The 18,200-nt window shown below is 27.0% G+C and overlaps 1 protein-coding gene across 2 annotated transcripts; it reads right to left on the bottom strand.

Annotated features, from left to right (window-relative positions):
- Positions 1-830: 830 nt before the first annotated feature.
- Positions 831-17,475, bottom strand: LOC100204276 (DNA repair protein XRCC3). Of its 2 annotated transcripts, XM_065804580.1 has the most exons (9): positions 17,269-17,475; positions 17,028-17,197; positions 16,760-16,919; positions 13,876-14,015; positions 13,484-13,696; positions 11,065-11,108; positions 5,204-5,327; positions 4,645-4,704; positions 831-1,826 (listed from the first exon to the last, which is right to left on the bottom strand). In XM_065804580.1, exons 1-9 carry the CDS (start codon positions 17,321-17,323, stop codon positions 1,797-1,799), a joined length of 996 nt encoding a protein of 331 aa, XP_065660652.1. In that variant the 5' UTR covers positions 17,324-17,475; the 3' UTR covers positions 831-1,796. The 2 variants fall into 2 exon arrangements, with proteins under 2 accessions (XP_065660652.1, XP_065660651.1); XM_065804579.1 differs by lacking the exon at positions 831-1,826 and having other exon boundaries at positions 4,554-4,704.
- Positions 17,476-18,200: the final 725 nt, after the last annotated feature.

The following is an 18,200-nucleotide window of genomic DNA, read 5'->3' as shown; positions in this document are numbered from 1 at the left end:
ATCGCGATTTTGTTGTTGCTCATAACCCCTACTCCACTCCTGCCGGAGGGGAGGGGGCATTATTTATTTTAACTTATTTATAATAACATATATAATAAGTCTCATTTTTGCATAAGATGTCATAACATTTACATTCAGCGGTTGTAAAGTAGCTTTAGTTATAATTTACATTATTACTATTATTATATTGCATTAAATCTAATGGCTGTTTTTTTGTAAAATCAATGAACTTGATATAATCTTCTTTTAATTAATTTTTTTATTTTTTATTTTATTTACATATTTTAAACTATTTAAAACAACTAGAATATTTAATTTTCTATAAATTTTTAACAGTAAAAAAAATTATTTAAAACTCTAACAAAGTATTGAAAATGACGAAAACATTATCGTGATAAAATGTTACAACTTAACATTTTTACAAAAACCCGCACAATCACAAACAAGAATGATAATTAAATTTTTATTAAGTAAGTTTTCTTATCTAAGTAACCTTATCAAATTCCCATGATATTTCTATCTAATGCTTTTTCATTCAATGTATTTTTTAATAAAAGTTAGCGTTCACTTTTTTCATTCAATAAAATAAAGCGAAAGAAAAAAATGTGTCTGAATAATAGAATCTTTTACGATCTAATACTTTTTATGATTGCTAATAGAAAAAGTATTAGATCGTAATCGTAAATATTTTGATTGTTTTGTAATCATTTCACTAGTTTAATGCTTAGAATATTAAATTTTCTTCCTCGCTTTCACTTTCTTCCAAATCTGATATTGTAACTGTCGCTAGATCAATGTCTGTTTTTCCTGACTTTCTTTTTTTTTTCTTCCGGATAACGATGAAAATTTGCTGACAATCGTCTAACTTTATCATTATACCATTCGTCCATAGCAGTATCAGGTTCAAATTTGTCAATCTCACAACCTTCTTCACTTATCCGAAGTAGAGGTTCTAAGAGATCTCGCCTAAGACAACTTCTCCAATCATTTTTTATGCGATTCATACATGAAAACATTCGTTCTACTTTTGCATTTGTGAAAGGACAAATTAAAAATAGTTCAAAAATATCAAGAATATTTCGGCATTTTTTGACCAAATTTGATTTGGAAAAAACAATTTCCCAAATTTTCAAATAATACTCATTTTGATTGTTACTTATGATCGGAAACATGTATGCTTTTAAAATGATCCACTCGTGAAGTATATTATTCAAATCACATCCTACACCAATTAAAAATTTAGAAAAATGTTCAACAACTTCACCGATAGCTTTATCGCCAAAAGTTTTTAACGACCAGTTATAAACATCAAGTAAAGCTACCAAATGTATAAACAATGGTGATTTTTGAAGAGATTGAAAACGGCCTTCCATACATTTAAAATTAGCAAGTGTACTAACAAACTTTTTTTTTAATAACTATTTAGAGTCTATATTGCGTTCCACTATTCTTCGCAAAATAAACTTATAAAAATATCATTAAATTTGTTCATAATGAATGAGCTAAATCGGAATAAAGCCCTTGAGAATTCGAGTTAAGAAAGTGACTTATCAATCAATTAACTTTTATTTCTTTTTTCAATCAAAATCTTTTATTTCTTGATTCTAATAGGTATTTAATCGTTTGTTTTTTATTAAATTTTTCCTTCCTAAAACAATCGGTCTTTTTCTTGCATTTGAACATTTTTGCTAATTGATTTTCTAAATCTTTTATTTTTCTTTCTTTTACTTTATGCTCCGCTTTAAAAAAAAATTATCGTTACAGAAGTCACTGCAGTTTTATACTGTAAAAGAACACTAAACATTCGCGAATAGAGTATCAATCTTCTAAAATAAAAAAAGAATAATCATGAAAAAAAGAGAGATCGCGAAAAAACAAATTTTAAGAAAAAACTATTCGCGAAGGTGCGAAAAGTAATCGCGATTCGCGATACACTTAACTCGAGCCCTGATATATATAAATATATATTAATATATATACATATTTAAATATATATATATATATTTAAATATATATATATGTATTTAAATATATATATATATTTAAATATATATATATATATTTAAATATATATACATATATATATATATACATATATATATATATATACATATATATATATATATATAAATATATATATATATATATATATATACATATATATATACATATATATATATATATATATATATATATATATATATATATATATATATATATATATATATATATATATATATATATATATATATATATATATATATATATATATATATATATATATATATATATATATATATATAGCAAGATATAATATTATTAAAAAAATTATATATATTGCAAAATAAAAAAGAAACTCAAAAAGTTTTAAAAAATTTATGAAACTTTTATACAATTTTCTTTCTATTTAGGCCTAAGTTGACATACTTTTGAAAAAATTTGGGTTTTTTACATTTTGGGATAAATCAAACATGAAAAATTTAACAGAGTTGTTAGCAAAGGCAATTCTACAAATAAAATGAGGGGGGGGGGGTGAAGCCCTAAAAAGAACCAACTAGTTTCTTAAAAAAATTAAAAATTAAAAAAATTAATAAATTCGTCAAAATACTGATTATAACTTAAAAATTACCTAATTTGTAGGGGTGGAACATCTCTTCCCCCCTATAAGGTAATATATATATATATATATATATATATATATATATATATATATATATATATATATATATATATATATATATATATATATATATATATATATATATATATATATATATATATATATAGTTTGTTGCATTTGGGAAGCATGGAAGGAATAAAGAGTGATTCTTACGCCAACACATACATCACTTTTAATTACTTTTGACTTTCGTTCAACATTTGCGTGTTGGACAAAAGTCAAAACCATTAATTTAATTACAAATTAATCGTTTTTTTTAAAAACCACAAAAACGCAAATTTAATTGATCAGAATGTTTTTAAAAACATTCTGAATGTTTTTAAAACATTCTGAATGTTTTTAAAACATACAGAATGTTTTTAACAATATAAACAATGTTTTTATTTTCATATTTTCTGATAGAATGTATTTACTTTTATTTTTTTTTACTGTAAATCATGCGCGGAGTGTTGCTACATCGACTATCTTATAGCCTGACTTGCAAGGGAGTGCTGCTACATCGACTAACAAATAGCCTGACTCGCAAGAGAGTGCTGCTATATCGACTGACAAATAGCCTGACTCATATATATATATATATATATATATATATATATATATATATATATATATATATATATATATATATATATATATATATATATATATATATATATATATATATATATGAGTCTGTTAGAGTTTCGGAGTTTTAGAGTTGAGAGAGGGTTATAACTCTCTCTCAACTCTAAAACTCCGAAACACAAACCGTGACGAACAAGGCCGCTGCGCAGAGAAACAAGTTGAGCGCAGTACTACCAGGGACGTGGTGGGGATCGAACTCGGAACCTCTCGCTTATAAAGCGAGCGCTTTACTACTACACCACTACCGCATATATGTATATATATATATATGCGGTAGTGGTGTAGTGGTATGCGGTAGTGGTGTAGTGGTAAAGCGCTCGCTTCATAACCGAGAGGTTCTGAGTTTGATCCCCACCACGTCCCTGGTAGTACCGCGCTCAATTTTTTTCTCAGCATAGCAGCCTTGTTCGTCAAGGTTTGTGTTTCGTAGTTAGAGAGTTGAGAGAGGGTTACTACGACTATCAAGTAGCCTCCTCCTCTGTAGTGGCTTTCTCGGCCTTGATGAGGTGAATAACAAAAAAATATATATGTATATATATATATGTATATATATTTATATGTATATATATATATATATATATATATATATATATATATATATATATATATATATATATATATATATATATATATATATATATATATATATATATATATATATATATGTATGTATGTATGTAATTTAGATGCTTTGTTTACAATTTAAATACCAATTGGTTTGTATTTGGAATTTTAGATTATTTTATTAAAAATTTTATAAAAGCTTTTTTTTTTTTATTTTATTTAATTTAAAATTTAATTAAAATCTCCTTTTTTTTATTTTTATTTTAATTACTTTATTTATAATTTAAATAAAACATAAATGTTTTATTTAATTTTAATTATTTTATTTATAATTTAACCTCCTCATCTGTAGTGGCCTTCTCGGCCTTGGGGAGGTGAATAACAAAAAAATATATATATACACATATATATATACATATATATATATATACATATATATATATATATATATATATATATATATATATATATACATATATATACATATATATCTATATATATTTCTATATATATATATATATATATATATATATATATATATATATATATATATATATAAATATATATATATATATATATATATATATATATATATATATATATATATATATATATATATATATATATATATATATATATATATATATACATACACACAAATATACATGAATTGGTATCAACAAACTATTTATAAAAATATATTTTATGATTTATCAGTTATCTGGAAGCTTGAAATCTTTAACACCTTCTTCATCTACAATAAAATGACAGATAACCTGTGGTAAGTGAGGCGCATGTAAAACTTTTAGACTTCGAACAACTGAATCACAACTTTTCTAAAAAATTTGTAGAATACTAAATGTTCAAAGTTTCCATTTTATAATAAAACAATAAAAATGTTACATAAAGGAATTAAAAAGTTATGTAAGTAAATAAGCAACATAAAATTTGAGAAAAATCAATATTACTTATTTTTTTATATAAAATTTTGTTTGATTCTAATTCATATGTTAATATTGAATGCAACTTTTATTTATTCATTTTGGCCTAAACTCTCTTGGTGAGTTTGGTCTGGTGTCTGGAGTCTTGGTGAGATTACTACTGGTAATTATACCAAATAAATAAATGGAATAAATAAAAAAAGTTCATTAGCTGCATAATATATAAAAGACATAATATTTGCATGAAAATGTAAATAAACATATTTACAACAAAATTCTAGGCACAAAACACAATTTTAAAATTTAGGAAATGGTAGAGTATAACAAAGATTTAACTTAGTTTTGAATATTCAATCACAAAAATAAAAAATTCATAACAAAACGTATAACAAACCTGTTCTTTTCCAGCTTGATTATTTTGAAACATAGTACAAGTCAAATCAGTCCGACTTAACAATATCCTAGTTGACACCATGTATGACCAAGTTAAACCAAGAGCAGGAACAACTTTTTTACTTCTACAATAATATATTCGTCTTATTTTATTATTCTACAATAATATATATTCTACAATAATATATATATATATATATATATATATATATATATATATAATATATATATATATATATATATATATATATATATATATATATATATATATATATATATATTATTTATTTATTATAGATACAACTGCTACAGAATAATATTCTGTGAATCTAACAAATAATTTGTAGACTATGGCAGTCCAATTGTTTTTCAATATTGGTATCACTATGATAAGTGTTTATCAAGTCTATAAGACATTATCAGCCTTGACAACTTCTTTCGGTAGTTGATTCCAATATGTAACGATTTTATTAGTGAAGAATTCTCTTTGGCAAATGTTAATATTGGTTTGCTTGATGATAGGGTGTTGATTATTTCTAATTGCTCCTGCAGGACCTTGTAGCTGATGCCAGTGTGGTTTAGTTATTAGGACCTGCCAGTTTACTTTTATAGAGCTATTGGAAATTTTAAAATAATCAATTGACATTCCTCTTATTCTTCTATCTTTAAGGGTAGTTAAACCAAGAGCTTTGAGTCTTGATTCATAATTTTTTTTTTTTTTTTTTTTGTTACTCACCTCCTCAAGGCCGATAAAGCCACTACAGATGAGGAGGCTACTTAATAGTGGTTATAACCCTCTCTTAACTCTATAACTTCGAAACACGAACCTTGACAAACAAGGCCGCTGCGCTGAGAAACAAGTTAAGCGCTGTACTACCAGGGATGAGGTGGGGATCGAACTCCGAACCTCCCGCTTATGAAGCGAGCGCTTTACCACTACACCACTACCGCATTAAGTTAATTAAGTTTACTTAAATTAATTATGTTTACTTAAAGCAGGCACTAGTTTAGTAGCTCTTTTTTTAAATTTTATCATTTTTTCCATGTTTTCTTTTTCTATTAAGATTCCATGCTGAAGAAAATGTTTCAAGATGAGGTCTTACAAATGACGTGTACAAAATCTTGAATGATTTTAAATTCTAATAAGTGAAAGTTCGCTTAAGCATTCCAAGAATACAATTAGCTTTTGACGCGGCTTTTTGGCATTGGATTTTCCATTTTAAGTTGTTTGTAATTATAACACCAAGATCACGTTCGGATATTGTTTCCTGTAATTCCTTACCATTTATATAATATTTATGTATATAAATGTTGTTATTTGTTTTTTTTTCTTATACACATAACTTTACATTTATCATTATTAAATTTCATATGCCAGTCTTTAGGCCATTTCGCAGCTGCATCAATGTCTTTTTGAAATGAGATGCTATCTAATGAATTTTTTATGATCGTAATAAGTTTTGTATCATCTGCAAAAAGCTCAATTAAATTTGTCATTACTTCTGGCATATCATTAATAAATATAACAAAAAATAGCGGTCCTAAACTAGAACCCTGTTGAATTCCGCTAACTACATTGCACCAATTAAAACGACAGTTATCCATAACTACTCACTGCATCCTTCCTTTAATGAATTAGCTACACCATTTAAGAAGATTGCCTTTGATACCATAAGCTTCTTGTTTTGCGATAAGAGCATCACGAGGTACTAGGTCAAAGACTTAAGCGAAATCGAGGAATAAAGTTAAGCGACTCAGTTAAAATGTATGTATGTATGCATGTATATATATATATATATACATTAAACCACTTTAGATTGCATTTACTAGGTCTGAATGAGCTGTTTCGCTTAGTAATAAATTGTTTACAAAGAGAGGTGTAAGCTAATAAGAATAATCCAAAGCACTCATCAGTTGACATATTATCAAACATCTCAGTCCAACCTTATGCATCAAGAGCTAGACTAAAGGCATTATAACCACCTTTTTCATAGATAAAATTTAATTTATGAAAAATAGGTAAATTGATTTGAGGATTTGAGAAGATAGCATATATATATATATATATATATATATATATATATATATATATATATATATATATATATATATATATATATATATATATATATATATATATATATATATATATATATATATATATATATATATATATATGTATATATATATGTATATATATATATATATATATATATATATATATATATATATATATATATATATATATATATATATATATATATGTATATGTATATGTATATATATTTAATTGATAAAAAACATCATGTTCGGTTATGTATTATTTTTATTATTTAATAGTGATATTTCGCCTTATATAGTATTGGCCATTATCAAACTAAAAAAAAAATTATACAAAATTCATAAAAGTTAAAACAAAAATGATGTTATGGCAACGTAGCAGATTTACACTTGTTAAGTTTAATAAAAAGTGATTTAAGCTGCTATTGACACGATTTAAAACATTCTCCTGCAATTTAGCATTGTAAACGCTGTATTTCAATTGCTTTGCAAATTTTAGCACATGTTTATTTAGCTCATGTTGGGCTCATTATTTTTAATTTATGTTCAGCTCATTATGTTCAATTAAAGTTTTGCCACTAAAATGCACCATGCATGTATTTGAGGATAATTCTTGTTTGAGGATAATGCTTGTTGAACCTTCTCTTTTCCTATCTTTTCTTATCCTGTATATACTGTTATTGGCAGATACTGTAACACCCCCTTCCTCCTCCCTTGTATGCATTAGTACGTTTTTGAGTGAATCCTCTCCCCCCATATCAGCGTACGTACTTTATGGAAGACCCCTAGTTTAATAGAAGTATAGTTGTCTTTAAGCACCATAATATTATCCGCATATCCAGTGCCGTGGCTAGTGTGTTGGTACCATTCTCCACCCCCCCCCTTCTCTTTTCAAAAAAAAACAACAACTTGTCATACGAGCCTTGAAAAAAGATTATAAAACTTAACTGGTTTTTAAGTTTCTGTAGACTAGCTACATTTAAAATCTGTCAGATTAGCTCCTGCTTGAGTTAGAATTGCACCTGTAACTTTAGGCAAAACACTTAGAGAAATATCATTGTTTGTAGCCAAAAAACTACATTACCAATAAAAACATCCATGGAGATTTCTACAGTGACTTTTAATTGAAAAAGTTCTCTTTCAAACTACTAACCAGGATCAAATCAGAATCTCATAAGGAGTTCTTGCTGGTATCTTTATTTATCTTAAAATTAGATGTAGCCTATAATTTTTAAAATCTTTCAAACTTATATATATATATATATATATATGCGGTATTATATAATGTGGTAGTGGTGTAGTGGTAGAGCGCTTGCTTCATAAGAGAGAGGTTCCAAGTTCGATTCCTGCCACATCCCTGGTAGTACCGTGCTCAACTTGTTTCTCCGCACAGCGGCCTTGTTCGTCAAGGTTCGTGTTTCGGAGTTAGAGAGTTGAGAGAGGGTTATAACCACAAGTGGCCTCCTCATCTGTAGTGGCCTTCTCGGCCTTGGGGAGGTGAATTATAAAAAAATTAAAATATATATATATATATATATATATATATATATATATATATATATATATATATATATATATATATATATATATATATATACATATATATATATATAAATATATATATGTATATGTTTATATATATATATATATATATATATATATATATATATATATATATATATATATATATATATATATATATATATATATATATATAAACTAATTCACAATTAACAACCACTATTAAGAGTTACTAGAAAACAAAGTATAGGGTTAAAAAAGAAAGGAAACAGTTAACTATAGACTAAAAAAGTTGTAGGTTGTAAGAGTTAGAAAAACATGAAGATGGGCAAAAGTTTTGAGATTTTGTTGATGTACGAGGAAATAAACTAGATGAATAAAAAATTTTATAGCATGGATGGACAGATACAAGAAAGGGATACGACTTCGCTAAGTGACAAGCTAAGCGAGAATGAGTTTTGATTAGTCAAACTAGAGATGATAGCTTGTTTGAGAAATGACCATGATATTATTTGTAGAAAAAAGAAAGATATGCAACTTTACAATGATGGGATAGTGGCTCAAGCTCTACATTTACAACATGCTTTTGGACCCTGTCTGAAAGTGAGAAGGTTGTTATTCTTCAATATAGAAATATCAACAATATTGCGATAGTTGTCTGCAGTAAATAACTGAGTTTTGTTGAAATTAAAATTCACAAGCCACTGCAAGCCCCAAACTGTTACATTAGATTACATTAGACAGTTATTAATGTTTTAAATGTAAGATTTTCAGGAAGATTGTTATTGAATATAAAGAAACAATACTGTATATTGTAACAATACTGTATATTGTAGATAAGAAACAATACAGGAGCAAAGATAGTACCTTGCGGTATCCTAAAGTTACTGGAAATGAAGAAGAGTGTAGGCCTTCAAGAATGACTTTAATACTGCGGTTAGAAAGAAATGATTTAAAAACTTTTATATGAAGAAACTAATATTAGAAAGAAGACTAATCATAGGATAATTTAAAAAGGTTAGAGTGTTTTCCAGAGTTTTTAAATATTGAAACTATTTATTTAGCACTTAATAATAGTTTAGCGAAGATTGAAGAGAACTCTGTTGTTTCTTTTTTTCAAATTAAAAAAGACTATTGTTTAATATAGCAACTGCACAAGAAAGTGAAAAACATGGAGCAGAATAAGGCTTGATTTAAAATAGCAGAATGAGGCTTGATTTAAATTACAATTAAGAGAAATAATAACTTCCATACTTGCTTAGATTTAAGAGGTTTGGTAAGAGCAAATTTATTCAAAAAAAGTAATAGCTATAACATCTTTTAAATAGTGAACTTGCTCAAAAAAATGCCCTGAACTGGCTAATGTAACTATAGAGACAGGCAAGTATATGATTTTTTCTGGTCTTGCTTTTTTAATTTTTTTTAATCTGGACTTAAAAACTCTAGAGAACAATCTGACCCCTACTATTATTGTTCAATCAGTCTTCTCTCTATTATAAGTAAAGTCTTTGAGTTTATAATTAACAAATTTCTAACATCCTATCTTGAGTCTAATAACTTACTATCTGACAATCAATACAAATTTCATTCTTTTTATAGAACAGTTGACTTGCTAACAGTTGTAACAGATTATAACTGTTGTAACAGGTCTCTTGTGCATGGAGGTGGCAAGGCAGAGGCTAATGCTCTTGATATCAAAAGCTTTAAATAAAGTTTGGCATGCTGGTCTTCTCCATAAGCTTGCTTCATATGTTGTGTATATATAATATGTATCCATAAGCTTGCTTTATCTGGGAATGTTTTTGAAATTATTAAATCATTTCTTTCTAATTGCAGTATTAAAGTCATCCTCGAAGGCTAACACTTTTCTTAATTTCCAGTAACTTATGGGGTAACTTAAAGTTCTATCATTAGTCCTGTATTGTTTCTTATCTATATTAATGATCTTCCTGACAATCTTACATCTAAAATAGCACTATTTGTTGACAACTCAACTTAATACTCCTTTTCTGTAACAGCTTACATGGAGAATTGTTAGTGACAAATTTGCAACGCATGATCTCAGATGCGCCATTATTACAGGAGTGACAGGTAAATTTTAACTCCAATAAAACTTATTTACTGTAAACAACCATTTCAATATTGTGGACATTCCTATATTAATGAATGTTTATTATAGAAAAAACAAAGTACACTAAACAAGCTTATACTCATATAAAAAATTTTTAATTTAGTCCACTGGTTTTTTAAATTTTGCAATGATTAAAAAAATTTGCTCACCCAAAAGCATCAACACTTTTCAATGAATTAAAGTCATCAGATACCTGTAAATATAAAATAAAATATTCATTTTAAAAATATTTTATATTCATTGTTTTATAAGTTAAAATATAAACAGAAGGAAATATCAAGCTTCAATTCAATAACACTGTAAATTATATTACTGTCAGTATTAAGTTGAGTGTATATCAGGCAAGCTATATATCAGGCAAATCCTTAATCAAAATCAGAAACAGTAGAGGACAAACATTGCTACAGGTTCAGTTGTCATATTTAGGCTGGGGCTTCTAACAAAATCCTTTCTTTTACAGACAAAGTGCAAAAATACATCAATGTAGTTGAACCTGCTTTACTAACCAGGCACAAAAAACAACATCAAGTGAGCTATTTCCATCATTTTACTCACCAGAACTGTTTATACTGTTGTTCAAAAGTCTTTAACTTGGAGCACCTCAGAACTCTGAAATTGAAAGGTTTTATAATCTGGATGGGTTCCGAACTCTTTTTTTATGTAAGGGTTCTGGAAGCCTCTTCTCAAAACCTTTAGAAGAGGGTTCCAGAACCCTTTTTAAACTGGGGTTTTGTACTAAAAAACAAAGTAGATTAGGATTTTTTGTAACTTTGACATGTTTTTGCTTTGAATTTGCCATTTTGATTTGCCAAATCAATTATAAATTATAATTTTTTTTTCTTTTTTTATAAAAAAAAAAAAAAAAAAAGAAAGTTCTTTAAGATCAAAAGCAAGTCTTCTTAGAAATAGCCTTAATGCAAAGCGTGATTTCTTAATTGTGTTAATAAGAATGAATAATATTTACACAAAGAGCTAAGAAAATAAACAAAAATACAAGGAATAAAAATACAATTTTTCTGTATTACAAAATTATTTTATCATAAATGCTGTCATATGACCATAAAATTAAGGTACGCTAATTATGTTGTGTACCAATCAAGTATGATTTGAAATTGTTTTTTCTCTGTTACAGTTTTTCTTAATGGTTCAGATCATTGTAAAATAGTAAATAATAAAAAAGTAATAAAAAGAAATAAATATAACATTTCAACAACATATTTGCAGTCTATATTTTTGTCAACTTTTATTTTATATCAAGAATTTTTGTTTACACTAAAAATGTATTTATTAGTATTACAGAAAAATTAATTTGTAGCAGAGTATTACTACTTGTTACCATTTGCAATTACTTTATATTCTAAATTTTTGTTAGTTACTTGAAAATGTTGGTAAGGTACTTTAATATAAGCATTACTTATTTTAAAATACTTTTAAAAAGGGTTCTGGAACCTCTGGTTATAATTGGGGTTTAGAAGCCCAATTAAAAAGTGTTTAAAACCCCAAGGGGTTCCAAACGCTTTTTTACAAGAAGGGTTTTAGAAACTTTTTTTATAACATCAGTTTGAGGGGTTCTAGATGCCCTCGGTTTCCCAAATCCTGTTTTGCAATAGAAATCCCATGACCAATTCTCAGAATTCCTTATTGAAGGGTTCCAAAACCACAGGGTTCTAGAACCTTGAATTTAGGTAGGGGTTCCAAACCCTGTAAAAAATATTTAAAAAAAGTTTGTCTAAAAAAAATTTGGCAGCAGAAAAACTGTAAACACCAAAATAAATTATTTAATGGTTTTCTTTACATTATCTATAATTATATATAATAACTTATAATTATATATAATAACTTATAATTATATGCAACAACTTATAATAATATATATATAATAACCTATAATTATATATAACAACTTATAAAACACAGAACTACTAAACTAGTTTAAAAAGTATACAAATATAATTTCACTAATTTCCTAATATAAAAATATCAAAAACAAAAAACTATTAAAAGCATATTATTTTGATGCTGCCTATAATCTAGAAATAATCTAGATATATGTTCTGAAGTTAATAAATTGAGAAAAGGGTGTATATTAAAATACAAATCATTTTATGTTGAGTATTATAACTAAATATAGTGCTAAATTTAAATTACATATAGTGTATTAGTTTAAACTTTTATCTATATGATAATGTATAGAAATGTATAGAAAGAATTAATAGAACCTTAAATTACAAATCTTTCTCAAAAATCCAAATAAATTTTTCGATATTCAAAAAACCATAAAACATATGTAAATAAGAAAAAAGATTTTTTTAGGATTTTGAACAGTTGAGGACAATTTTATTTACCCATGGTATCCATGGTATTTAAATATATTTAACCATGGTATCCATGGTATTTGATTATATTTTTCTATGCCTCTATGTGTTCGGCTTCTTTTGTTCATAAGGAAAAAATTAAAACTAAAAAATTTCAGAATTTTTAGATTTTAACCATCAATAGCAAGATTTCAGAAAAGCCACCGGACCAACACTGTGTGTAACTAATAAATAGTGAATAACAATAACATACCTGATTGACTACTACAAAACAAATTTTGTATTTGTGAGAAATATGATGCAACTTTAATCCAAATTTAGCAAGCATTTGTGACCGATTAATCATATTGCTTGCATCATATTCGGCTCTGAAGAGTGCTGCAACTGAATCCAGAACAATTAACTTGATTTTTTGGTTTGATAAAAGTAAATCAACTTTTATATTGAGTAATGTCCACAAGTCATCCTAAATAATTAGAAAAAAGATATTAAAAAAATTAAAACCTTCTTGACAGATTTACACCTTTAAATATGAAAATAAAAAGTCCTAATTTAATTTTTTTTTTATACTTGAATATTATCTAGATTAAAATTAAAAAATTCTATAAAGATTAGGAAAAAATTAGAAGAAAAAAAGCAACTTAATAGCTCAGCAGTATGTTCAATAAATATGCGATCAGTGAGAATTGTTGGAGCAGCAAAAGGAATTTTTTTAATAATAATCTCTGACATCTGTTGTAAGCGCTTCATTGGAAAAGCATCTTCTGTACATATGTACAAGACACCTAAACTTAAATATATAATTAGTAATAAATGTCATGATATTATTTTAATAATGCAAGCTTTAATTATGCATTGTTAAAAACTAAAGTTTAAAAATAAAAAAATTTATTTTTTTCTTTACTCTGATAAGCAATTGTTAATTAGTTTTGAAAGTATAGATGACAGCTCCGGAGAAAACTTCTGCAAGACTATAACGAATATGTTGTCCTGACCACAAGCTGTAGAAGAGTCTAAGCAGGATAACACTTTAGATACAGAAGCTGGAGTGATACAATTGTCAAGGATCAACCAAGAGATGAGATTGATAAAAAGTTCTTAGCAAACAATTCAGCTTTGTCTTCAGGTGAGATGATAAAATCTGAACTATATAAGAGAGGTGGAATAACAGATTTGCCCTTAATATAACTATTAAAGATTGTCCAGAAGTCACAGGAGCCTAACTTTAGAGATGAAATACAATATTTGTATTTTATCTCTAAAATTAGGACCTAAGAATAGTGTGCTTTAGCATTAGACAAAACCTTTTTACAATGGTTTCTTGCAATAGTAAACAGATGCCTGTTTTCTGGGGAATTAATTAACTAATAGATATGAAAATAATGGTTACGATTGGAAATTCCACCAGCACAATGAGAGGAAAACCATGGAGAAGAGTGAGACTTGACTTGGAATCGTCAAGAGAGAATAAAAGATTCCATGCCAACCTGAATCCAAGAAGTTATGTAAGAAGCACATTTGTCAGCAGGAAGACGAAAGATTTCTACCCAAGAGCCATCACAAAGAAAACCATGGAAAGAGTCCCAGCCAACTTTAAGGTAGTTGTAAGAGGTACAATGATAGGGTGATTCTGATTATGAAAAAGAATGAGATAATAGTTTTAGAGAGATCAAATCATGATTCACCTAAGGGTGAATGTGGAGAAACTGTGCACTTACTAGGATCAGAAACAAGACATTCGAGTAGAGAAGGTAAATGATTTGAGTTGTTAGGAAAGCAAGTTAGAAAGTTGACTATTTGAGTTAGAGATTGAGAAAGACAAAAGTTGTGGGCCTTAACGCCTGCAGAGTCACTGACACTAGAGCCAAGCCATTCAGTGTGATGAGCATTAAAGTCATCAGCAACAACAATATTGGTTAAAGAATAAAGAGAAATGGCTTGGTCAATTTGATCAGAAATAACATCAAAAAGAGTGGTCTTAAGACAAAGGAGAGTGATACAGAACAAAGAGAAAGTCAATAGAGTGAAGTGGTGCCAAACGAAAACATATTAAAGAACAGTCTGTGAATTTAAACCTAGTTTTTTGACAAATGAGTGAATTCTTACAAATTTAAATGCCCAGGCAGCATGTGACTATTAGAGCCTTTACAAATTAAAAAAAGATAACCATCAACACTAAGATCACAAGATGAGACAGCTGAACTTAAATTTGTCTCACAAAAAGCAAGGGGTCCACTAACTTTGCAAAGGATAAGACTCAACCTCAACAGAAGAAAAGTTACTTCGAAGACCACGAATATTAGTGATATATGTTATAGAACTTGGTGATGACGATGGTTTTTTGTGTTTTATAGTTTTTGATACTTTATTCATTTTTAAACTTGTTAGATAACTTGACTCAAATCACAGATAATACTTAGTATACTATTTAATAATCCAAGCAATTGTCTAATTACTACTAATAAACCCTAAGCCATATCAAAGAGCTCCAAATGTGGCCTCGACAATGCTCACCAAAAATATGAACAGGAACACCATCCATGCGCAACATGGCACTGTTAGTACTCTGATAATTTACAGTTGTTGATGGAATAAGCCTCTCTGAGAGCTACCACAGAGTTTGGGAAACTTAACTACCAGCCGGCCTAAGAACCATAAAGCTGAGTTTTAGAGCTGTACCCTCATTAAGAGATACTAGAATGATTTTCCTAGTTATAAAAACAGAGACACAAGCAAAACTCATCAGAAAGATCCAGCATTTCTATTTATAAAAAATTAACTCCCTTAAAAATTAAGTCAATTGAAAAAGTTAATAATAATATATGTTAACTTGAAATAGCCGCAGTCAAGTGTACATCAACAGGGCTAATGTTTTAGGTTTAACACTCTACTAATCAATGAAAAAGATTTTCCTGAATAACCCACCCCCTCCACCCTGTAACAAGTTGTCACAAATTTGTTGTAACATAATTTGTGAACGGCCCTGTATGCCATTATAAAGTTGGTTAGTTATTAGGTTTTTATCCAACAAATTTTGCAACAAATGTCTTCAAACATATTTGGTCTTTCAGACTGTTTTTTATCATTGACAGCAAAATTGATGATGATGATGATGATGATGATGATGATGATGATGATGATGATGATGATGATGATGATGATGATGATGATGATGATGATGATGATGATGATGATGATGATGATGATGATGATGATGATGATGATGATGATGATGATGATGATGATGATGATGATGATGATGATGATGATGATGATGATGATGATGAGCTAATAAGTTAGTTACATTTTAAATGAATTTAAATTCTTTTAAATAAATATTACAAATATTTTTATAAGTAAAAGTTTTAGGCTTTAATATTTAGTTTCATTTCATGTTTCAAGTTATCATATACTTTACTTTGTTACTAAGTAGAAAAATAAATATATATAATATTCAATAAAATAAAAATATAAGGCAAATAATAATAATAATAATAATAATAACAATAATAAAAATGGACTAATATACTTGAATAACTATCTGATATCAAAGCATTGAGACAAATTTGTAAACAAAGCTGTGTCTTTCCACTTGCACTTTCACCACATATTTCAGTAACACCAGGAAAAATTATTCCTCCATGAAGACATTGATCAACTAATTCACAGCCTGTAGATAACTTGTGATGCTTAAATTAAATGGAAATTGTTAAGTGTATTTTAAACTATCATTAAAGTAATTTTTTATTTTGAATTATTCAATTGTTTTTTTTTTTTGTTTCAGCATTAAATTTTACCTTATATTCTTCATTTGTGTGTATACTGTATGCAGTTTTAATTGACGATTTTAATAGATAATTAGCCGCTACACTCAGCAATTCTTTTAGGTTTGATTCATTTAATGAAATTTTTTCCTCTAACTCGTAAATAGTTAAAGAAAATAGACTTGAAACTTCAGTTATTCTAGCTATTAAAATAAAAGAAAACATTGTAAAAGATTGTTAATTTTTTAAAGATAATAAATTCGTTATCTACTACCTTTTATAAGTTGCTGTTTAATGCTGGGGTTGATATCCAAATTATTTATAGACATTAAATCAGAATAAAAAATGCAAAACTATAATTTTCTAACATGTATTTTCAAGCAGTTTATTGCCATTTATTTTTTTTAAAAGTTTACATTAATTTAGCAATAAGATTTTGACGGAAATCGGTTTCGAACAGTTCCCGCGTTTGGAATCGTACGGCAAAGTTTAAAAGGGTAGTGGGATGTCAGAGCGAAAAGTTTAAAAGCGAAAGAAGGTAGAAGCGAAAAGTTTTAAAGCGAAAGAACGTTAAAGCGAAAAGTTTAAAAGCGAAAACCAGGAAATCGAGTATCGTGATAATTCAGCAACAACAACAACATTTTTATTATTGAGATAATTTTTTGTGATTTTGTTATTATTTCAATGTTATATTATAGACTATTTGGCGTTTGAATTTTATTTTCTTTTAAATTGTTTATATTTTTTACTTATTAGTTGTCGTTTAGAATTATTTATATATTTGATTTTCTAGTTGAGAGTAATAGTTACAGTTAGAGTTTATTTGATTAAATAAATAAAAAAAACTTATTGTATATAGTTTAGAATTATTTATTTATTTGGTATTTTAGCTGAGAGTAATAGTTAAAGTGCGACAAAAAGGTATAAAATCTACCATAAAAATTATTTTTGCACAACAAGTTATCTGATAAAAAATAGACTTGCATAATTTCTTATTGATATTATTTCATTTTATTTATTTTTTTTGATATTTATACATTACATTTCAAGCAAAAGATTGTTTCTTTGTTTAAATAAAAATTATTCTTAAAATTAAAAAGATGCAAATTATTAATGTGCTTTTATTTTGATTAGGTAAGGTGAGTTAGGCTGTTTACCCATGATGCTTTTAGAAATGATTAGATAGTTAAACCTCAAGAATTGATG

This window comes from Hydra vulgaris, chromosome 09, assembly GCF_038396675.1.
Source record: "Hydra vulgaris chromosome 09, alternate assembly HydraT2T_AEP".
Lineage (NCBI taxonomy): Eukaryota > Metazoa > Cnidaria > Hydrozoa > Anthoathecata > Hydridae > Hydra > Hydra vulgaris.
Note: the sequence above shows the minus strand (reverse complement) of the source record. Positions and strands in the feature narration are given on the sequence as shown.